Raw genomic sequence first — 24,683 nt, 5'->3', positions numbered from 1 at the left:
AGACACCTTTATATCTATTTTTGCAACTTCAAGTGGGCTTTAAGTTGGCTTTTATGAAACCTTGCTTCTGCTGTTTTTGTAAGTCACTGAGTTTTGTTCCCTTTAAAGGCTAGTATTTAGACCCCCTCCAGATCATCTATGATTACTGAAAAAGCTCTAAATACCCACTGATACATGGATATGGCACTTTTACGAATTATTATCAGCTAAATGGATATTATCTAAAGTGAATAGAGTCCTGCACTACAATCAGACCGGGGTTGGCTTTGGGTCCGCTATAGTCTTGAGCTGTAATGTCGGTGCCATGTCCATTATAGTCTGAAGGGTCTAGAAAAATGAAGACACTTTGCGATTTGTCCTGCACATCGGATTCTGATATCTGTCTTTGATCCAAGTCTACAGGGATATAAGAATGCTTCCAGCCTCGAGGACTGTCCTCTTTTTTGGGTGATCTGCTCCTGTAGCTTGAGCTTGGAGTGATGGTTGTCACTGTCCTCTGGCTACCATTGATAAAGTGTCTGTCATCCATGGACTCCTTACGTGGCTGGGTCATGGTGCTGCTGCTCCGAGGTCGGAACTGGGATCTGCGCAAAACAGATTGTCTTCTGTTCCCCCACTGGCACCTTAGGATTCGTATGAAGGCTCTCTTGAACTCTTTGCTGGAGCAAGGGTAGATGACTGGGTTGATGCAGCTGTTGAAGTAGCCAAGCCAGAAGATAACTTTCTGCAATGTTTCTGGAGGTTGCAACTGCTCGGAGATCGAACCTGTAAGTAAGCAAGGATAGAAAGTGCTGAAATAAAGGATTTTATGGAAATGAGGCATAGTGTTCTCAAACAATTAAAAGCACTAGATCCACCCAATAAATCTTCAAGAGCACCTGAACTCTGGAAGCTGTGCCCAAAAAAACACAGGCAAAAGGGACCAGTCACCAGTATTACACAGCGGTCTCCCTGCAAATGTTCTTTCCCTATTACTAGGGCTGCAGCTAACAATTATTTTTATAATCATTAGTTGGTCGATCATTTTTTTGATTAAACGGATAAAATAAAAAACTTAATACCGTCATCTATTTAAAATAAAATACACAAATGCAGCACTACAGACATAAAGTTTACTTCAGTATAAATCGGTATGCAAATTTTTTGAAATCGCACTGCACTAGAACGCAAGGCATTGCAGTACCGGACGTTCCAGTGCGGGCGATCACACTGTGGACGGCAGGTGCATTTGGGATCGATTGAAAAGAATGGCACCGCAACGTACCTCAATCAGCAAAATCTTTCAGGCCGAAAGTGAAAATTACTTTTCCCACCTGTTATATATATATATAGATTTTTTTAACAAGTTTATGTATTATATTACACATTTTGATTAGTTTCATGGATTTAGAAAAATGTGAATTGTAAAACTCTAAGTCAATATAATAAAATAACCAACCTTTTATTTAAAATAACAAATCAAAAAATGTTTTTGTTCTATTTTTAATTAAGCTTAACTTTCTTTTTTCATTTGTTTGCATTTGTTTTAAAACTTTTAAAAATTTTGTAGTCTTTTTAATTTTAGTTTATTTTTACTTTATTTTTTTAAACTTTTATTTTTTAAATACTTTATTTCTGGGAGCAATAGCCAGCTTGCTATTGGATATTTTAAAATTGCAATAGCCAATAACAGGCTGGCTATTGCTCCCACCCACTGCCTGCTGTCAATCAGCAGAGAAGGGACCTGAAGGAGAAAGTTATATTGGTGCAATAGCCAGCCTGCTATTGGCTATTGCATTTTAAAATATCCAATAGCAGGCTGAGTATGGCTCCCATCCTCTAGATCAGTGATGGCGAACCTTTTTGAACCCGAGTGCCCAAACTGCGACGCAAAATCAATTTATTTATCTCAAAGTGCCAGCGCTGAAAATAAGTTTAGTATTGCAGTTTGGGTGCTCAGGTTTAAGAAACGTTCAACATCACTGCCTTACGGCCTTGTACGGCTCTCACGAGGGACCCGAACGTCCCGGATCGCCTCTGTAGTCGGGCCGGTCACAATCAGGCACTGGCGGTGACCTCTAAACAGACAGATTAGACGGCCGCTTGCGGGGGCCTCACTGGGTCCTAGCGAGGAGGAAGCAGCCGTCTAACCTACCTGTTTATTGGCTGCCGCTGCCTAATTGTGACTGGCCCGGATCGCATACCAAGGCGATCTGGGTCAGTCAGATCTATTTCAATTGGTGGTCCCTGAACGCAGTGGCGTATTCTGGTTTGGGGCTGCCCTAGGCAAGGCAAAACACGGGCACCCCCACCCCCACTAAATTTACCCCACCGCTTCCTGTTTAATACTTTTTGCGTGACCTGTCAGTCGCTGGATACAGTGCAAACACTGTATCCAGCTTTTGACATGTTCCGCTATTAGCATAGCAGGAAAGCTGTGGTCTCAGGGGGGCTTAGCAGAATTTGTGGTGAGCTCTGCGGGGTCTATGGTGGGCAGAGCCCACCACAGATCCTGCACAGGCCCGAGACCCTGCAAAGCCCCCCACAGATCCTGCACAGCCCCCTGGAGGCCCTGCAGTCTGCAGGGTATCAGGGGGGCTGTGCAGGATTTGTAATGGGCTCTGCCCACCATGGGGCTGCAGAGCCCACACAGATCCTGCAAAGCCCCCATGAGACCCTGAAGTCTGCCAGATCTCAGAGGGGCTGTGCAGGATCTGTGGTGGGCTTTGCAGGAGGCAGAGCACCCTACGGATCCTGCAAAGCTCCCCACATATCCTGCAGAGACCCCCTGAGACCCTGCAGTCTGCCGCATCTCGGGGGGGCTGTGCAGGATCTGTGGTGGGCTTTGCAGGAGGCAGAGCAACCTACGGATCCTGCAAAGCTCCCCACATATCCTGGAGAGACCCCCTGAGACCCTGCAGTCTGCCGGATCTCAGGGGCGCTGTGCAGGATCTGTGGTGGGCTTTGCAGGATCTGTGGGGGGCTTTGCAAGCTGCAAAGCCCCCCACAGATCCTACACAGCCCCCCTGAGATCTGGCAAAGCCCCCCACAGATCCTGCAGAGACTCCCTGAGACCCTGCAGTCTGCTAGATCTCAGGAGGGCTGTGCAGGATCAATGGGGGGCTTTGCAGGCTGCAAAGCCCCCCACAGATCCTGAAAACCCCCCACAAGTCCTGCAAAGCCCCCCACAGATCCTGTGACTCTTTGGTGGGCTGTGCATAATCTATGGTGGGCCCTGCCAGCACAGTGCTCCTACCTTACACGGGAAGCCCAGCCTTCACTGCTGCCTCGGCGCCCAATCTTCTCAGCTTCGCCGCTCTACTGGCCCAATGGCGACTCCTCCTCCATCGCGTTCTCTGCCTTTGCAGTCTTCACAGGCCTCTTCCATCTCCCCCTGTCTCCGTCCCCGTCTCCTCACGTCCTCTCATCTCCGCCTCGATCTCACTCTGTTTCCGGCCGTCTCATGCCACTTAGTCCCCCGGCTCCTCCCGTCCTCTCAAATCTCCGCCCCCATCTCCCTCTGTCTCCACCCCCTGCCGCTCCGTCCCCCTTCTCCTCCTGCTCGCTCGTTCGACGATTTCGCCCCGTCGGCTGCCTTAATGTTTTGTGGCCTGAACCTGGGCTCGCGTGCCAGCAGAAAGGGCCTCGCGTGCCCTCCCTGGCACGCGTGCCATAGGTTCGCCACCACTGCTCTAGATGGAGTGGAGGCACAGAGGGAGCAGAGGAGGAACGAGGCTGGCAGCGGAGGAATGGAGTGGCAGCAGAGGCACGGGGAGGCAGAGGAGGAAGGGGGCGGGCAGTGGAGTTATTGGGCAGCAGCAGCGGAGGAACGGGACAGCAGCAGAGGCACAGGGCATGCAGCAGAGGCACGGGGAGGGGGGCAGAGAAAGCACGGGGCAGCAGCGGAGGCAGAGGAGGAACGGGGCAGCAGCGGAGGTACGGGGGGGGCAGCGAGGGAATGCAGTCACAGTGGTCTCTCCTCCCCGCTGATGCCGAATGCAGTGGTCTGTGTCCCCACTGCCTCTGCCGATACAGGCAGGGAGAGTAGCGGGGCTTGAAGGGGACACAGACCGCTGCAGCCAGCACCAGTGGGGAGGAGAACGGAGGAGCAGAGCGGCGGCAACTAATCGAAAATCAACTAATCGATCATGAGAATCGTTGCCTATAATTCTCCTTATCGATTATAATCGCTTAGTTGTTGTAGCCCTACCTATTACTGTCTTACCATGCCTTGTTCTGCATTGTGTGTCCGTTGCTTCCTCTTGTCAGAGCTTCCAACAAGGAGAACAGTGAGCAGCACATTAGCGACACCACCAAATCTCACTCCAAATTTCCTTAGACTAGGAGAGGCAGCAGTGTCTTAGATCTCACACTGCAGATATCCAGTTATGATGTTTTAGACATAGGAGTGCCTTGACACAATCACATAGCAGAAAGTGCACTTCATTTTTTTCATAAGAAATTCCAGACAAAGGATACATTTTTTAGAGTAGTGCTTAGGCACAATTAAAGAAGAACTCCAAGAATTTTTTTTAAATTAACCCTTGCAGTGGGGCCATCATCGCACAGCAAGGGTTAAGTGCTCTTTTGTGTCTAGGTTTTAAAAAAAACATAATTTCTAACCTGAAGCTCCGAGATGGCTTCTTCTTAGATCTTTTCTTCTTGCGTCTCTCCCCCTTCCTCTGCAGTGGTCTAAGGTACCATAAATCATCACATTTATACACCGTAAAAGCGTGAGGACACTGAGGAAGATTCCAATGTGCTGCAGAGGAGGAGACAGGCTGGAGGGAGCGCTGTGACAGACGGCTGGCTCGGAGCTTCGCGTGAGTATATCTTTGTGATATTTGTTCCTAGACACAAATGAGCACATAACCCTCGCAGTGTGGGGGTAGCCCCACTGCAAGGGTTAATAAAAAGTTTTCCTGAAGATCTTCTTTAACATTTCTAGATGTTCCCTATAACATAGCAAATCTTCAATTTTTTTCATTCAGGTTCATTGAATTCTAGGCAAACAACTCAATGCACAAAGATGTCTAGCTGTACATTTTATAGTTTAAAAGTAGCGATTAACCACCAGAGAAGGGATTTTACCGAGGGTTAGAAGATGCCATCATGCTGCAGAAGGTAGTAGAAAGCATTTCCTCAGTCTCCTTCTGTCAGCTATCAGACTGCAACATTGTCATCAAGGGGAGAAGATGCAGCAGGGGCTGATATACAGTTGTGTGAAAAAGTGTTGGCCCCCTTCCTGATTTTTCATTGTTTTGCATGTTTGTCACACTTTAATATTTAAATTTGTTTGATGATCTGAAACATTAATCAAAGATAACACAAGTAAACACAACATGCAGTTTTTAAAGGAAGGTTTTTATTATTAAGGGAAAACAAAATCCAAACCCACATGGCACTGTGTGAAAAAGTGTTTGCCCCCTAAACCTAATGACTGGTTGGGCCACCCTTAGAAGCAAGAACTGCAATCAAGCGTTTGCGATAACTTGCAATGAGTCTGTTACAGCGCTGTGCAGGAATTTTGGTCCACTCATCTTTGCAGAATTGTTGTAATTCAGCCACATTGGAAGGTTTTCGAGCATGAACCGCCTTTTTAAGGTCATGCCACATCATCTCATTAGGATTCAGGTCGGGACTTTGACTAGGCCACTCCAAAGTCTTCATTTTGTTTTTCTTCAGCCATTCAGAAGTGGACTTGCTGGTGTGTTTTGGATCATTGTCCTGCTGCAGAATCCAAGTTCGCTTCAGCTTTCGGTCACGAACAGATGGCCGCACATTATGCTTCAGGATTTTTTGGTAGACAGCAGAATTCATGGTTCCAATTATCACAGCAAGTCTTCCAGGTCCTGAAGCAGCAAAACAGCCCCAGACCATCACACTACCACCACCATATTTTACTGTTGATATGATGTTCTTTTTCTGAAATGCGGTGTTACTCTTACGCCAGATGTAATGAGACCCACACCTTCCAAAAAGTTCAACTTTTGTCTCGTCAGTCCACAGAGTATTTTCCCAAAAGTCTTGGAGATCATGAAGATGTTTTCTGGCATAACGGAGACAAGCTTATGTTCTTTTTGCTCAGCAGCGGTTTTCGTCTTGGAACTCTGCCATGCAGGCCATTTTTGCCCAGTCTCTTTCTTATGGTGGAGTCATGAACACTGACCTGAACTGAGGCAAGTGAGGCCTGCAGTTCTTTGGATGTTGTTGTGGGGTCTTTTGTGACCTCTTGGATGAGTCGTCGCTGCGCTCTTTGAGTAATTTTGGTTGGTCGCCCACTCCTGGGAAGGTTCGCCACTGTTCCATGTTTTCGCCATTTGTGGATAATGGCCCTCACTGTGGTTCGCTGGAGTCCCAAAGCTTTAGAAATGGCTTTATAACCTTTTCCAATATGATAGATCTCAATTACTTACTTTTTCATTTGTTCCAGGATTTCTTTGGATCTCTGCATGATGTGTAGCTTTTGAGGATCTTTTGGTCTACTTCACTTTGTCTTACTTTATTTAAGTGATTTCTGCAAACAGTTGTGGCAGTAATCAGGCCTGGGTGTGGCTAGAGAAATTGAACTCAGGTGTGATAAACCAGAGTTAAGTTATGTTTTAACGGGGGAGGGAAAACACTTTTTCACACAGGGCAATGTGGGTTTGGATTTTGTTTTCCATTAATAATAAAAACCTTCCTTTAAAAACTGCATGTTGTGTTTACTTGTGTTATCTTTGACTAATATTTAAATTTGTTTGATGATCTGAAACATTAAAGTGTGAAAAACTTGCAAAACAATGAAAAATCAGAAAGTGGGCCAACACTTTTTCACACAACTGTATGTCAGAGATTTGTGAACACAGCTAGTAACTATATAAGCACCAGGATTTATATTGTTTGTGTCATATCCGAGCTAGCATCTCAGCCATGAACTGTCCCAATTCCACATATAGGTCTTGGGTTGAGCCAGTGTAGTAAACCTGGGATTTAGAAAAAATATATTTCTGAGCAATACTATAAGCTTCAATGGTGGCTGAAGCTACTCAACATTTTTATTGGTGTTGTTTGCAGGGAGATCCCATCAGTCAGCAGCAGAGAGCGAGGTTTTCTTCCCTCCCTGTGAAAGTGGAAAAACTGTTTAATTCCTCAGGTTGTATCATTTATTTAGGTGTTGGCATTTCATTGCCCCAGCACAAATATTGGTACACCAGTACGTCAAACATTTACAGATCTTTACACCGACATTATGAATCACAGTTCCAACACCAGAGGTTTCATGTGTCACCTCTGCGCTTATCAAAATAAAGACTTGTCCCGGATTTATCTCTGTGTATCTGTTTCTCCGGCGTAGTTTATTTGCTGAGCTAAAAAATCAAGACTTTCTGAATCCTTTTCCTATTAATCAAATGCCTCAAGCATTTGTTTTAATTAAAGCTATTTTTAATTATACAGGACCGAAATGCGTGGGACCGACAGATATACACTCACCCCGTTATCCGGAGGTCTGGCAGCCTGTCAAGGAATTACTTCACCTAACAAACTGAAGAAAGTTGAATTATTTTATTTTAAATGGCGTCTAGTTCATTTGTATACGTGCCAATATATTCATCTGGTATAAATAGAGATTAAGTGTACAAGGACTTCTGAACGTCGCAGCAGGAATGACCAGGTCATCAGATTTAGTTTTTTTTCCATCCGATATACACATCTGCAGGATAGTGAGAGTCATACGGCTCTATGGTGGAGGAAGCTTGGTGCTGGTTTAGTCCTGCTTAACCAGCAGAGAATAATAATAATTGCCCTAAGTCAAGTCGGGAAACAATCAGTATTTGACTGCCGTGATAGTGACCGCATGCTGAGGCTCATTTACTAAAAGGTCGTAGAATTTGTACTTTGCTAAGTGAACACTTAGGGCTTGTTCACACCAAATGCAGACCAGATCTGTATGAGTTTCTGCACACGCAGTGCAGTGGGTTGTGCCGCGTTTTCTGCCGGGTTTTTGATGCGTTCCGGGCCGTTTTTGGTAAAAAAAAAATAATATATATTTTTTTTTAGTTTAAAATGAGCTTTCAGTGCGTTCCAGGGCATTTGCATGCGTTCCAGAGCAGGTAAATAGGACTTGCTGCAGTTTATTTACATGCTCTGGAACTGAACGCTGTGGTGAGAACTATAGCCCAAAATACCATTAGAATACATTGGATGCAGTTTTGATCTGGTCTGTAACTGCTCTGCTCCTGGAATGCGCTTGGTGTGAACAAGGCCTTAAAGAGGCTCTTTACCCACTTTCACCAAAAATCACATCAGCAGCTCTGCATGCTCATATAAAATAATTTTACATGAACTAGTCGGGCAAACATGTTTGGCTTTTACTTACAATTACTGTTTTTCCACTTCCTGGTTAATTGAGGCACTGATGATGTAGCCTTGGCCTCACAGATGCATCATGGGAAGGCTACATTACCAGTGTTTTCCTGGGAAATCTCCTCTGTAATTGCAAAATCTCATGAGATCTGGGAGAAAAAAATTGCCCTCAGATTATGTGGATTGTCACATGTTCCAGGGGGAAAACCCAGAGTTTCAGGAAGTAAAGGGAGATTATTTTGTCATTAGTAAAAATGGCCAATGTGAGAAGAATGGAGAGGAAAAGAAAAACAAGGCATACAAAGAACAATAAGCCGGCAGTTATCTATAAGTATCTGTATGTAGATTGTTATTGCTAAACATTTCTAAAGGTGCCTTTGTTGTATTTTTTAGGATAAAGGTGAAGATCCTCTTTAACAGTGAAAAGGTGATTCTATTTTTACTTCAATCAACCAATCCTGTGCAAGCAAAACCCCTGTTTTTTCAGTGTCCCTGCTTATGATTGGGTATATAAACACCTTCACCTTCTTATAAAAAAAAAATTAAGGTCCCCACACCTGATTACACAAAGCTGGAGAAAAGCAGTAAAAGAAAAAAAAGAAAGGCAATCATATAAAATACTCACCTTGCTCCCTGGATTCCAGATAGTTGGCCCAGGTGAGGGTAATGTCAATGGGTCTTCTTGCAGCTTCCAATGAGAGCTGAGAATGTACTAATGCAGTGCTTATGCATATTACTGCAACAACTAACAGGGTTATTCACAAAAGGGTGAAGAGTTTGGAGAAGACAGGAGAAGTGAACAATCTAGGGTAGAATAGCTGATTTGGAAAAATTCTCCAATTCAGCTCACTTTCCAAATCAGCTATTTTGGCCTAGATTATTCACTTTCCAAACTCTTCAACCTTTTGTGAATAACCCTGTTAGTTTTAATGGGCTCTTATTGAGCAGTGAGCAAATCACACTGCTCAACAAAGCAAGAAATTCGATTTTCGGGGGCACTAACAGTGTTCATAATACTTCCAGGTTGCCATACTGCAGGGATACAATTAAATCTGAATGCAGGTTTACAACATTACACTGGTTTCACATCAAAGGAGAGAAGTACTTTTAAGCCCGGCTTCCGTATTGGCCAGGAAGCCGGCTCCATGCTGTTTGGCCGGCTCAATGCTCCAAACAGCATGGAGCCAGCTTCCCAGGCAATCAGGAACCTGCCTCCATGTTCCCTCGCAGCAATGCCGGTCAGAGGAAATCTCCCTCTGACTGGAAATTTTGGTATCGGGGGAAGGTATTGGAAGCATTTGGGTGAGAACAAATACTTGACCAAATCATCGGTATCGGTGCATCCCTACAGTCTACCTTCCGGTTAGCCAACTCCTGTGGGATTGACTGCTTCCAACAGTAAGTTGCAGTTTTAGTGGCCAACATGATATAAAACGGCCTGTAACCTTTGACACCACTTTAAATTCTGTTCGCAATAAAGCATCCATTGGGAAAGCATCCTACATCTTTGTAGAAGTAATTTTAAAAAACATAAAATTACAAAATGGTTAGTGTAGCAAGTGTATACATCAGACTTTTTCAGCAAAAGTGGAGTTTTCCTTTAAAAGGAACCTGTCAGGGCATACATTTGGAATCTGCTATTGCTGACTTGTGCAAGCTCTACAGTTCTGGCATATCCATCTTTATTTGATGAGTTCCTGCCTTAAGTAAAAGGTGTCCTGACACTTCAGTGGCTGAATACGTATTCCAAGGATAAGAATGCATAGGGCCACAGCTCCAAAGACCTTCAAAACAAGTCAGAAATGGCTGTCCCCAGGTCTCCATCCTGATATGTTCCTTACAAAAGTATTCCTGTTGGCTGTGTACAATGGAGCAGGGCATGTTGTGCCCTGGACCATGAGTGGAGACTGCTGTGTTCTCTAGAAGGCCATAGTGGTTCTTGGCCATCTGAACAGCTTATGAATTTCAAATATGTCCTATCTGGATCTCTTTTTACCCAGACAATGCATCATAAAACCAGACAAATGTCAACCAGAAGAAGCCAACACTAATATAACCCTAGAAGGAGAGATTACTACTCCCTGAAATTTATCCCAACCAGTGCACGTAATGCGAGTTCCACACCAAAAATAGTTTAGCATACATAAATGAGGTTAAACTGTCCGGTACTTTTAGCAGAACAAATATTTATGGGTTCAGTGCACCCAAAACTAGTATTTTAGGGTCGATTCTCACAAAGTAAAAAATCAGACCTGGATATGACACAAATTCAGATAAAACCAACTGGATCCCTTTAGTATATAGCAACATACAGTATGTAAACATGAGTACGTAAGCTGAAGTTTAGTATTGTTGGAGGGGATTCCGCACCAACACATTAGTTACGTGTTATGGTGTGTATCCCATCTCCTGCAGGCTATTGCTTCTTGTATACATTCTCCCTTTATGCCAGCCTGAGTGGCTAACTTCCAGTGCTGAATGGGTAAACAGTAGCTGCTGCTAGCGTGAAGAGTTGTGCCTCCCCTCCTACCCCTTTCTGCCCTTTCCTCCATGCAGAGAACTTGTACCATAATTCCCCCACAATACATTGCTTCCTGTGAATGGAGGATGAGTGGATGAAAGACAGGATCTCCACTGCCCATTCATTCAATGCATTGTGGTAGAATAGTAGTACAAGTTCTTTAAATGAAGGAGAGGGCATAACTGGGGTGGGGGGGGCAAATTACCCAACTCTGCACGCTAGCGTTGGCTTCGGTTAAGCCATACAGCACTGGAAGATAGCCACTCATCGCAGTATCCGCCAGCTATGAAGGCGGCAGAAAGGGAGGATTTTTACAAGAAGCAGCAGCATGCAGGAGACGGGATACACACCATAGCACGTAACTAATGTGTTAAAGCTGAACTCCAGGTAACAGCTGAAATACATATATGCGCGGTTTTACCTGCCAAAAGATTGACATAACCCAGCCAGACTGTACCAGGCTGGTGACCTAATTCTTCTCTACAGCAGTTAAGCAACACAGCTAGGTCACCTCTTTGCCTGGGACTGCACAGTGAAGGAGCAGCAATAGACTGATTATGTCATGCTTTTGCTCTCTTCTGTCAGCATGCTCCTTTTCAACACATGTGCATGCAGCGCACCTGATTGGTCCCAAGTGTTGTCCCTCCCTTTTCCAGTCTAGTACTGCTGTACAGAGGATTACATTTGAAATGCAGTCAAATTCAGATTCACACTAATTGCAATTAAAGAATACATTGATTTTTTTTAAATAATATATAACTGCATTCATTGGTGTTTTTAAATGTCTGCTTTAAAGCGTGCAGTATGCATTTCATTCATTAATATACATCAAAGAGAGAGAAGAGGACAGGAGTTCACTAATATATTTTTTACTCAAAACCTATCCCTCAATGCTTTTTTATAGGGGATAAGTAGTAGTTTTATACCTCAAGATCTCTGTGCTGGCACCGGCTGTCCAGTAAGTGCGCACTGTTAGGAGTTTTCAAAAAGATAACATGCACATATTCAGTTATATGCCATAAAAGTCAATCTCTTTATTAAAACCATATTAGAAATGACAGAGCACTTCTCTGTTTTCAGCTTATTTTCTAAAGCCGGGTATGCACGTTTCTATCTTTTTAGTTCAACCCGTGGGCTGAACAAAAAAATAGAACTAATTCCTCCATTAATGCTTCCGAGCGTTGATGGACAAATCCTCCACTTTTTGCATTGGATTCTGACATCGTCCGCCACTGATTGGGTTCTAGCTCTGACGGGAATTTTCCGACCTGCTCCTTCGATCAGCTGACCGAGGGATGCCGGCAGGAAGGCTGCTGACAGCGTCACCCACTCTGTGAATTTCGGCCGGTTCATCAGGAGCCAGCTGAAATTTATTACATGTATACCTTCTTTTAGTCATAGCAATGGCTAAGGACAAAAGCCTGGAACGTGTAAGCTTTAGCTTTATGTTTAATGTGGTTTAAATAAAGAGCTTGACTTTTATGGCATATACCTGAATATGTTCTTATAGATTTCTAAGAATGTGTGATGACTGTGACTCGTGAACTTTGCTGGTTACTGACAACCAATATTCTTTAGATGAGTGATCTGTCTATAATTACAGTAACTTACTGTAGATTGCTCATTTAGTGGTTCATTGAGGGTTAGGTAAGGGTTGTGGGGTAAATGTTAAAGGCTATGTTGGCTGAGGTTGATCCAACTGTAGCACCCATCACACTAATTTATCACTGACCAATACTCTGTCCAGTTCCAGAGAAGCACAAGGGTTAATGTATTATTTATTATTACAAGTATTTTTATACAGCTTACAATTCACATACTGCACATTCACATAAGTTCCCGCCCCCAAAGAGCTTAAAATCTAAGGTCGCCTATTTCACATGCATACATATTAGGGCCAATTAATCTATCAGCATGCCTTTGGAGTGAAGGAGGACACCCACGCAAACAGTGGGAGAACATGCAAACTCCATGCAGATGGTGTCCTGGTGGTGAATCAATGGATTATATGAAATGTATCAAGTCCTTAGCATTTTATACACTAGCTGTCAATTGTCTTAACCCATCCTCACCTCTCTATATTTTTATATATATATATTGGTATATATCTCTCTATCTATAGGTAGATATCTATAGATATCTATATATATTATAATAATGCAGAAATGGAGATGTTAACAGCCCAAAGTTTAGGGGTTTATGAAGACCACATTGCTATAATGTATTTATAACTCATTACTTTATTATTAGATTACCGTGCATTTGATCCTAGTTCTTTTTCCTAGTGTATATCATGCCAAAGTGTCTAAAATAAACCAAAATCCAATTTGTTTTGAAAATGTATTATCATAACATTTGCGGTTATGGCAACTACTATCCCTTCACATCCTTGCTTCTTTTTTTTGTGTCGCAGATACCAGAGCAGACTGTCAGTAATCAAGTAAAAATGACATTTCATTTAATAGGTCAAAAGCACAATACCAGAAAATGATAACCTCTAAGGTCTATGTGTGTTGTATTTCACTCGGCGGCCCTCGGCAGCTTTGTGAATAGACCCCTATATGTTTAGGGTGCAAGCAAAATGATGACAGGGTTCTACAACACATTTGATTATCCACATTGATGGCACTGATGGGGGTGCTTGCCAGGTGTACTGGCATATTTTTATAGTGCACTGGCCATAATTTCTAGGGCTAACGAGAATGATTATACGAAGGCCAATAAGGTGGACCGTACACTGCTCAAATGTCGACTGATTTCTGCTGAATCGACTGGAATTCAAGCCATGAGTGGCCCTGTCGACACCATCTGTCCCAAAAAAGGGGCTTGGTAGAAAATTGTCGGACGAATAGTGAGTGCATCCTATCAGATGCAGTCACTGCACTGCTAAAGCTAGCTGTTATAGATAGTTTTATACATTTAATGCAGCCCCTGATCAATCACATCAGCATCACCCTGGCTATTTAATATCCAAACAGATATACTCAGGCACTGCAGGTCAGCAGTTATTGAGAGAGAAAGTCTTCTCTCCGCAAATAATCTGAACTTTATAGGCACCTAAAAATAGACCTATGCATGGTTCACGCTAAAAAGTTCCTGTCGCCAACTTAAAATTTTGCAGGTAAAAACACAGAAAAATCTACTATGCAAAATATTTACCAGCAGCGTTTTTCCTTTCCATAAACAGTTTTTTTTTTTTTTTACTGGAATGTGTCCTTGAGCTTGCTGGGAAACAAACACTCCAGGAGGTGTCAATTTTTAGCACAGCCCCCTGCCTCCTTGCATGTCATTGCCCTGATTACTCTCTGTGCTGGCCCAGCTCTTCCACCCTTCCCTTTACCTACAAACATAACTGTTTTGTAACTGCTGGAGGAGGAGTGAAGGAGAATACTACAGGATGGGGTAGGCAAACTCCAGCACTCCCACTGTGTTGCAACTACAAATCCTATTAGGCATTGCAAGGCTCTGACAGCCACAGGCATGACTCGTAGAGGAAGATGCATTCTGGGATTCGTAGTTTCACCACAGCTGGAGGGCTGGAGTTTGACTACCCCATCCTACAGTATTCTCTGAGTGACAGCTCAGAGTCTCCTTGGGTCGCTGACATCACATCCAAGATGGTGGCGCCCAACAGCAGTTTCAGGCTTTTTGAATGTGCTACACAAGGGAGGCATTTATAGGGAAATAACATATGTTATATTGAGCATTAACCTGCATTGCATTAAGGCAACCCATTCACGTGAACAGGCTGCCTAACACACCACAAATTACCTGTGCCAAGTTTGGCACGTGCAGTGCACCACAATGCTTGGTAGTGCATTATCGCACATTCAGTGTGCTGGAACAAAGGTGCAATGGGGTTCCATTCTAAATAAATGGTACTGCAGTACACAAACACAGGTAACATGCATTCCTGGGTTGCTAAAATGCACATGTTACCGCAGCGCACTGGTATTAAAGTTCCCTTATTTGGATTTTTCACAGGGCTGAAGACTCTCCCCTCACCCTCATATTCTGAACTACAGGATATTTCTCTTTACTATAGATACGAGAACTTTTTTTTTATAGTGCCTGGAACACTTTTTCCTTTCTTTTTATTTTTCTTCACCCGTTTGCATGAACCCCATAAAAGCAGCTTTGTTCTCCTAGAAAGGGTTGTAGTTATATTGTGGTTACCAAATGTGGCAATTTTGTAACCAACAGAGCAGTCTGAACAGAAACATGATCATCCAACCTGCAGCCTGACTTGTAATGGCTGCCAGCTATGTACCTTGCTGTGCTGGCTGCGGTGGAGGTATTTGCTGTCTTCCCTCTGTATATGGAAGTGTTTTTTTGTTCACTCCTAATCCATTTGTTAAGCACGATCAGCACCGTAATGTTTTCTGTACGGTGCAGGTTGTGTTAGATTTCGGTAAAATGAGCTTAACAGTGGCCACACACAAAGAACTATTTCAGGAAACCATAGTTCTATAAACTGCTAATGCTTTCCAGAAAACCTGGCTACTGTGCTAAAGTCACCAAGCCCACTCAGTTTAGCTTTAAGGGAAAGTGTGGTGGTTTATACATAATTTGTATTGTTATAATAGATTATATATAAAAAAAGCAGTTATAATTTAATACTGAACTCCAGCTCTAGAAATTTATATATACTTACAGTTTAGCACAATTTAAGTATATATAAATTATCCCTAGTAGGGCCTAGGGGACTTAGTAAAACACTGTAGTAGCTGCAGCTACTACAGTGTCTTACAGCAATCTTCTCCATCCAGGAACAGCTTGCCCTCCGCTGTAAAAAACAGGATCAATCACTCAGGATAGCGGCACTTCAGCGAATGCTTAGTATTTTTCTCAATGATTTGGAAGAGGGGTTGTGCAGTGACAAAAAGCTAGTGCATGCACTACCTTTTATCACTGCACTGCAACGCACGGTATTGTGGCACCACATGATGCACTGCAACACGCAGCTGTCTAAAGGTTTGTGGGTGTGCCATTCAAATATATGGCAACGCAATGCACATAGGGCACAGCACCGCACACTAGGTGTACTGCACAATAGCATGAACTAAACGCATGGTACCTTATGTTAAACACAATGCTGTTGGGTGAATAGGCCCTCAAAGGGAAGAAAAGCACCTGCCTGAGTAGGTTTACCTTTACTCCATAAAAAAATCATAATACGGCATGCCTTAAAGTGGATCCAAACCCAAGCGCTAAAATCTTATATAAGTTTTGATTTAGTAATATCATTTCTAAGTTGTTTTCAATCTTAAATTTGCAGGTTTCAATAAAATAATTCCTGGTGATCTGGCCATGAAGGTCCTTGTTCAGGCACTGTTACGGGGTGACATAACTGACAACTGTCTTCCAACTGTGCACCTACGTTGTCTCCATGTCAAATAAGCCCCTGGTAAAGGCTACAAGCAGCCGTGCCAACACAGACGGGTAGGCATTGTTTACTGTTGCTGGAAATCCCATCCAGAACAAGATATGCAGCTGTAGCTGGAGCAAGTACAGGAAATGGCTTAAACGGCTGGAGCAGATCAGCAGCACTGACATGCAAAAGGGAATTAAAAGACTAGAAAATTGTATTTTACGTTTAAAAAAAAGAAAACATGACAACCGTTTTTCAAACATGATTCTGATAATGAAGCAGCAAAGGTGATGAAACACTGTCATCCTTGCAAAAAGTAATCTAATATGCCAAACTAAACTGTGGCCTGAAATATGATAAATACAATGTCATTGGGGAAGTAAAGCATTTTAGATTATCTGATTTTTTAAGCTCAAGGTAAACTAGTTATTTTATAGCACAATGAAGTTGTGTTGCACAATGCATTTTAAAAGTCACAAGGCTCAATCAACAAAGCTAACACGCCAGGAAAAGGATCCTTATTTTCAGAAAAGTGACAGCTATGTTTAAGTGTTATCTGAGTCCAATGACATTTGAATATTACAGTCACAAGGTCAGAATAAAGATCCTTATATTTGGGTAAGGCTTTGTAAACTGAGCCTATTTCATAACAGCAAGGAATAGAAATGTAAAGACGGGCATTTGTGACTTATTGAATAAGCAGTTTTTTTGGTCTAATTTGTGTAATGAATGGATGCATAAATTATAGGTGAGATTTCTGTCTCAGTAAATTTAATGCGGCCCTATCTGTATGCTAAACCTCCCAAAGAATGCTATACCTGTAAAAGAAAAGAATATATACAACCCCTCCCACTGCTCTTATCCTGATAAATGGTCCCACAAAGTCTGCTAAGAGGTCTTCTGGCAGCAGCAGCCCTTGCTTCTATGGCGTATTGTGTTTATGTAATGACCTGTGATCGCTGTTTACTGCAGTAATACTCTGATCATGAGCTGCGTCATGATGCCACCCCCAGTGGGCGGGTCCATGACAGCCAGGCCTCAGAGTAAGTGAGTTGAATCACTCTGGATGTCAATCATCCTGGGAGACTAAGGACATCTAGTGACAAAAAGGAGTCACCGCAGGGGACAATTCCGGAATAAAATTGAGAAATGGAAGAAAAAACATATGCTTTTTTTTTTTTAAACTGTTACTGCTCTATTACATTTTTTCTATTTTTTTTTAACTGAAGATCAGCTGTAAAGGTAAAATTGCATCTTTAAGGAAATGTGTGTGTTTTTATGTATTTCCTTCACTTGGTTACCTGTTCTCCAACAGTTACCAAGCAAAGATATGCCAGTAAAAGAAGACTGTAACTATTTACCTTTCTTGTTGCCGCGCTCTTGATCACTACTCCGATCTTGTGAAATCATCCCCAGAAGTCCGCAGGACTTGCCTTTCTGGGAGTCTCCATGTTTTCACTCAGCTCTCATTAGTTCTTCCTGCTGACCTCCATATTGCTACAATGATATGGCGTTCAAAAGAAGATACCAATGAAAACAGATTAGAGAACCCAGGAGATGAACTCACCCGAAGTGTTGGTTCTCCTGAGCACTTTGGGGGCAATTTCGTAGGAACTGAACAGTGTTCAGCGGCATAGGCAGCAGAAAAGTTAGGTATTTCTAATTGTCTTTAACATGTATATTTTTGATAACTTTTATACAGTGACAGTGTCAGTCACCTTAAAGAAATATAGACTTCAAAATTGATGAAGAATATGTTTTCACTCATTTTTGTAAATCTTATATATTACCTATCAGCTTTCTGGAAGTTAGGAAACAGCTTTTATTGCAAAGATCCATTCATCGGGACGCAGAGACTCATTTGTAAAACTGCAACAAACTATATGCTGAGAATTTGCAACTACTCGTATCCTAGTAATCATTATTCAGATTCAGATCAGGGAGTAGAGGAAAGTGTCTGATTGGTTACTAGAGGCATCACAGATACACCCCTCCAGTTCTTGGCCATAGTTCAGACTGACCCCGCTTTTCTTGTATACATCCATTTTTTGTTAGAATAGTGCGCTGATTTACAATTCTAAACACATTCAGAGTTTTGATGCCCTAATTAACCACTTGAGTCCCTGAGCCTTTTTCTCCCTAAATCCCCTTGAGTCCTGGACTGTTTTGTTTTTTTCACTTCGATATCTCAGTTTTGCACATTATAATTTTCAGGTTTTACGGGCTACTCTTACATATTGTACTGCTTGTTGTTTTTTAAGGACAGATAGGGCTTTAATTTGGTATCAAATTTAGATTTTTATTTCCTTGTTTTCTCTTGAGAATAAATAGTAAATGGTAAAAAACTAGAAAAAATGAATTTTTTTTAAATTTGTGCCCCTGTGTATATACCTCAAAATAGAATTAACAAAATCTGACGATTAAAATGATATCACATTAGCGTGACTTTTACATAACATAGCGGAATAGTAAAGCTAAAAGTGAATGTGTGTGTTTACTTTACCAATGCTTTATTCCCCTTGTTTATGCGGGGTCCATGATTAACGCACAGTACCGTGCAACACACCTACCATGCTTTAACAGGGTACCCCAAATGCACCTTCCGCCCGCATTGTGATCGACCGCACCGCAGCGCGTGGTACCATGCATTGTGCTGCAATTGGAAAAAATACTGCCTGCACTACTTATTTCAATTGCGATCGCTAATCATTTCAGCTCCAGGGCTTAGTGCTGAATTCTGGCTGTCACTGATAGTCGGCAGTTCCAGCTCCCTGGCATAAATAACTGCTATTTCAACACCTTTTTAAAATGACGGCCAAGACTTAAGTGGTTGAGATCTTTAGTAAGGATAGATTTCCTGAACATTTTTTCATTTGTAACACAGAGAAATTATAATATATTTGTTATTTTCAGTTCACGCTTTATAGCCAATAGTAAACTAGCATTGTACCCGCTCTCTGCTGCAGTTCCCCATCAGGTCCATCAGCAGAGGGCGGGCCGGGAGCGGGAGGCTCCCAGAGCACCCGTTAGAGTTGTTTTTTTTTCTTTTACAGCAGCAGAGCCGCCGGACAATAGGAAACTATTGGGCAGAGCTAGCTGTCACTGCTAGCTCCGCACAATCGTTTTCTATTAACTTTTTTTGTACTTTTTAACTCTTTTTCTGTTGTGCTCGGTACCTCTGAGGGAGAATAGCCCGAACAGCAGTGAGAAGCCTGCCGGGGGTTCGGCTCAGCCGATCCAGATGTTGGATCGGCTGAGTCGAACTCCTTCTGCACTTCGGGTCGGCCGAACATGCTGAGCATGTCACACGAAGTCACACGAAGCAAGCCGTTGTATGGCTGATTTCAGCCGATGTACGGCTGAAATTAGCCGTACCAGCCTGAAGTGAATAGCCGAACAGTGTTCGGCTCACTTCACTTCAGATCGGTCATTCACTTGGCTGCCCTCGGCAGCTTCGTGAATAGATCCCTAAGCTGCACATGCGCAGCTTAATGCACAGGCTCCAGGTGTGGAGACGAAGTAACTCCCGTGCAATAATGCAGCAGAAGGCTTGAAACCTGGAACAAGACCAGAACGAAGATTAAAATGCTGGTTAGGGTCGAGCTCAGCGCTGGAGTGGATTACTTTGACAGGTAAGTCGGCCATAATGTGCTAATATGCTATGCGCACTTTCTCTTTAAAGCCAAAACATTTTTTTCCATTTTGGATAACAGGGTACCCCAAATGCACCTTCCGCCCGCAATTTGATCGACCGAACCGCAATGCCATGCATTGTGCTGCAACTGAAAAAAATACTGCCTGCAATACTTTTTTTCCGCCCACAAACTGGGCATTTGTCTTGGTCGTACCGGCTATGACTAAGGCCCGATTTGGGGGCTGAAACATGTCAGCGTTTGTTTGCTGCTTTTATACCTTCCTACAAATTAAGTATTGGATGGACGGATCCCCTTACGAGTGCCGGTTTTTATCTCTTACTCTGTTCACCTAACTCACGTTCCAAATTGTATTAAAAAAAGAATGTTCTTCTTAAACTTCTTATTTAAACAATTCAACCGTAATAAACAGTTTTCAAGTGCAAAAGATAAACTGGGTCTGGTATATTTATATCAAACATAAGAATATTTATATCAATGAAAAAGAATCTTCACTTTTGCACTGGGGCGAGATAGCTGATTCTAAAGTTCCGCTTTTAGAGCAGAGTTGCAGTTTCAAAGCTGGAAATTCATTTTTGGAGCAGCTCTGGAGCCTAAACTTGGTGCTTTATTGCTGCTGGAACTAAAGCTGGCCATACGCCGTTTTAAAAAATTGGTTTTTGTAACGTTTGTTCAATTATAATAGTTAACAGGGTCAAATCAAAGATCATTTTCGACTGTAGTGATGAAAAAAAATTGGAGTAGCAGGATGGAAAAATTTTATCGAACGAATGAAATTCTATGTTCTGATGCCAGTTTCTTCCATCTGCATCTTATAGGGAGATTTTGCTTTACTTCCTGTGTTGTGTGACTCAACAGAAGTCAGAGGATAACTTTCCAATGTGAAGGTTGTCACAGGAACAAGTACCACTATTGGAAGATTTTCCCATTGGGAAATTTCTACTTCTGATGGCAACTCAAAATGTCAGATTTTGCCATGCTTTAATCCCTGTGAACCCCTCTAACAGGCACATAGACAGCGTTATTAACCATGACAGAGGTTCTAACCCCTCACTACTTTTTTAAAATCCAAAAAAACTGTTTTGCTTTTAGTAATACTTTATGCAAAAAGCTTATGTAAGCTTATGTAAAGGAAGAATTACATAGTCTGGTTCCCACAAAGTCGCCCAAAGAATCTTCACATCCTACATACTTGAATGATCAAAACCCTCTTTCACATTAGAATGCTCTCTTCCACATCAGAGTCCACCTTTACATCAGTAGCCCCCCTTCACATTAGAAGCCCCCTGCTTTTACATCAGAGCCCCCTCCTTTCACATGAGAAGTTCCTCTTTACATCAGAAGCCCCCCTTCACATTAGAAGCCTCCTTTACATCAGGAGCCCTCCTTCACATCAGGAGCACCCGTTTCACATCAGAAACCCCATTTATATCAGAGCCCCCCTTTCATATCAGAATCCCCCTTTTACATCAGAGATCCCCATTCACATTAGAGTCCTACCATCACAAATTTTCAAAGCACCCCTGAGGAAGCCAGAAGGCACCGCTGTGTGTCACGGCACCCTGATTGAGAAAGGCTGCTCCAGGGTAGCAATATGTTTCAGTGTAAAATATTTTTCTTCCGACTAGGGATGCACCGATACCAAGTACTGTACTTGGTACAAGTACATGTACCGATAATTTTCATACTCCACGACTAGACTAGAGAAAAATTCAAAAGTTAGGAGGCAGCTGTCATTTGTAAGGAGCATACAGCGCTCCTGGGATTTGTACATCTCTGTTTTAATGTATGATTTTGTTTTTATAAATATAAATAAAGGGATGCACCATTTTTGCAAGTACAAGTACTGGTACTTGTCCCAGTACTCACAGATACAAGTACTGATACAATTTTGTTTATTGTCATGTGACAGTTTTTCTAAAACAATACAGACTTCATTTCAGAACAGTGGTGGAGTGCCAGATCCAGGTCCCAGCTACAACCGCTGCCACCCTGGTAGTTCTCATGAAAATGCCAAGTATCGGCACTGGTATCTGAAAAGTATCAGTGCATCCCTACTTCCGACAGTAAAGTATAATTTAGTGTAATAATCTACAGCAGCCAATCAGACCCTGATTTTCATCGCTTTGGCTTCTGTAACGAAATTAAAGTTCAGTTCTGTTTGCTAGCAATTACTGAACATCCGTGTCATACAATATGTACTATGCCTGTTATGTAATTCAGTTTCTTTTTTTCCCCCAGCTATGCTAAATAAGTGCGTGTGCTAATGATCTAAGTGAATTTAAACCACTAAAACAAAACAAAACCAATAAATTTAAAACTGTACCAAACAAATTTCAGGTTACAATTAAGAGCTGTGGCTGGATGATTTGGCAACGTCATTTATGACAAATCTTTTTTGGGGCTATGAAATGTAAAAAAAAAAAAAGTGATTATGACACACACACAAAGATGAAATATAGCGCAGTGTTTAATGTAATTTAATATATAATCTATCTACCTACCATCTAACTATATTATATGCCTGTTTCAATCTATCTATCTATCTGATCTATTTATCTGTCTGTCTGTCTCTTTCTTTCATCTATCTATCTATCTATCTATCTATCTATCTATCTATCTATCTATCTATCTATCTATCTATCTATCTACATTTTGTTCCTGCAGTTTTTTCTCTCTAGTTTTCCCCCTAATAAAAAGCTCATACAAGGACAGTTCCAAGTTTTGCTCTTAGACAAGCTTTGTGTCTAGAAATGTTTTCAATTATTTTGTTATTTAGGCTGTTTGAAACACATATTTAGTGAAACACAGCTTTAAAAACACAAAAAGCATACATGATCTTACCTACTGAACATGTCAGAATTGGATAAAATATGTAATGCTTTGTAGTTTTCCACAACAGTTATATCTAGGACAATGTAAGGCAAAACAATTCAGCTACACTGCCCCTGGAACCCTAATGTGTATCTAAAGCTGCACTTTTTTGGCAGTTTTGCATAGAATAGAGAAGGATCCAATTCATTGTCAGGTTTTTATTGCTGTCTATGATCCCTTCTTTATCTGTACTGGTGAATATTTTTGCAAGGATAGACAGTAATAAGCAATCCTTACTTTATTGATATCACTGGAACAGGGGGTAAATGAAAATCTTTCAGTAGGGACACCTGTTCCAGTAACAACTGTCTTTTACTTTGGAAACATTTCTTCTCACTTCCAATTGTGTTTTTGACGAGAAAATAATTCCAGCAACGGGACCATGATGGCAAAAAAACCTGATAGGAGTTTTAACCTTTACCTACTTAAACATAACACAATTTTTTCCCCGCTTTAGATACACTTTAAATAAACTGCTGCTGATGCATGTGCATGCAGACTCTTAAAGCCATAATTATCTTGACTCTCACCATAGTCATTAGAAACTTACAGTGGAACTATGTGTAACTGCAGCACAGAGATGACCTCCCTTGCCCAGCCAACCTTGAATGAGCTGTGAGCTAAACCGTCCATGGTATACCCTCCAATATTCCTATGAACAGACTACTAGGAAGCATATAACACTTTAAAGATTGCATCACCAACTCCTAGCTAATTGTCCATACCAATGTAGAGATTTCACAAAGAACTATAAAGATCGGTGCTAAGCCATGGCTGTCACAGCAGACCATGTTATGGTGGGAAATCTTTCCAACGGGTTCACTGAGTCCTGACAAAGTATCTAAGCCTTCCTCACTCGATCCAAAACTTAAAAAAAAAAAATTTTTGGTGTATTTTCACTTCATTGCAATAACATGAGACAAGAATACACAATATTTCAATAGGGTAAGTGCTGGCTGTGAGTGCACTTCTGTTCTGATGCTTACCTAAAGGCAGAGCAGTGAAGAATGGAAGCCAACATAGGATGAACAAACCCACCACAATCCCAAGCGTCTTGGCAGCTTTCTTCTCCCTTGAAAATTTGAGGAGTTTCAGAGACAAGGAGCTGCGAGTCTGTTGGTTTTTGGTTTTGCTGTTAGGCATCCTATCATGCATATTCCTGCAGTGGATCCTGAGGGTCAGCTCCTTGGAGTCCATCCTCTCTTTCATCACCCCAGCCTCTAAGTTCTTGGTGATCCTTTTGGCTACCACATAGACTCTGCAGTACATCACCAGGATGACAATAAGTGGAATGTAGAAGGAGCCCAAGGAGGAGAAGATGGCATAGAAAGGCTCTGTTGTAATATTACACACAGACTCATCAGTATTCGCCTGCTGCTTCCACCCTAGTAATGGCCCTATGGAGATCACTGTTGCCAATATCCAGACACAAAGCAGAGCCAGCAAGACCCTTTTCCTGGTCACTATAGTAGGGTATTGGAGAGAGTAGCGAACTCCTATGTATCTGTCAATAGAAATGGCACACAGGCTGAAAATTGAGGCAGTGCAGCACAGAACGTCCATGGCAGCCCAAATGTCACAGAATATCCTGCCAAATACCCAAGAGCTGACAATCTCAAGGGTTGAAGAGAAAGGTAAAACGGTGGTGCTGAGGAGAAGGTCAGCGATGGCCAAGTTGACTATCAGGTAGTTGGTAGGGATCCTCAACTGCCTGTTGGTCACCACAGACATAATGACCATGATGTTGCCCACTATGGCCGCACATATAAAGGCTCCTAAGGTGAATCCAAGGACCATAGCCCTTGTAAAGTCTACCTGCACTTGAGTCCTATTGGTATCCGTTTGGTTGCTGCCAGTGGAGCTTCCATTGTCCCAGGAGACGTTTGGAGAAAAAGGAAGAACTGAAAGGTTCTCACCAACAGTCATGGTAAAAAGGTCA

The 24,683-nt window shown here is 42.3% G+C and overlaps 1 protein-coding gene across 1 annotated transcript; it reads right to left on the bottom strand.

The window, feature by feature from the left end:
- On the bottom strand, window positions 1–24,683 carry ADRA1B (adrenoceptor alpha 1B). Its single transcript, XM_018557851.1, has 2 exons — window positions 23,731–24,683; window positions 1–765 (listed from the first exon to the last, which is right to left on the bottom strand). The coding sequence occupies exons 1-2, from the start codon at window positions 24,668–24,670 to the stop codon at window positions 218–220; spliced, it is 1,488 nt and encodes a 495-aa protein (XP_018413353.1). The 5' UTR covers window positions 24,671–24,683; the 3' UTR covers window positions 1–217.

This window comes from Nanorana parkeri, unplaced genomic scaffold (genome assembly GCF_000935625.1).
Source record: "Nanorana parkeri isolate BGI_ZX_2015 unplaced genomic scaffold, ASM93562v1 scaffold14, whole genome shotgun sequence".
Taxonomy (NCBI): domain Eukaryota; kingdom Metazoa; phylum Chordata; class Amphibia; order Anura; family Dicroglossidae; genus Nanorana; species Nanorana parkeri.
This window is presented reverse-complemented; position numbering and strand designations above follow the sequence as displayed.

Excerpts from the sequence above, each read along its gene's own strand:
- ADRA1B (XM_018557851.1), bottom strand. The coding sequence starts at position 24,670 with ATGACTGTTGGTGAGAACCTTTCAGTTCTTCCTTTTTCTCCAAACGTC. Across the intron at positions 766-23,730 it reads CTTCACTGCTCTGCCTTTAG|GTTCGATCTCCGAGCAGTTG; the intron begins GTAAGCATCAGA and ends GCTTACTTACAG.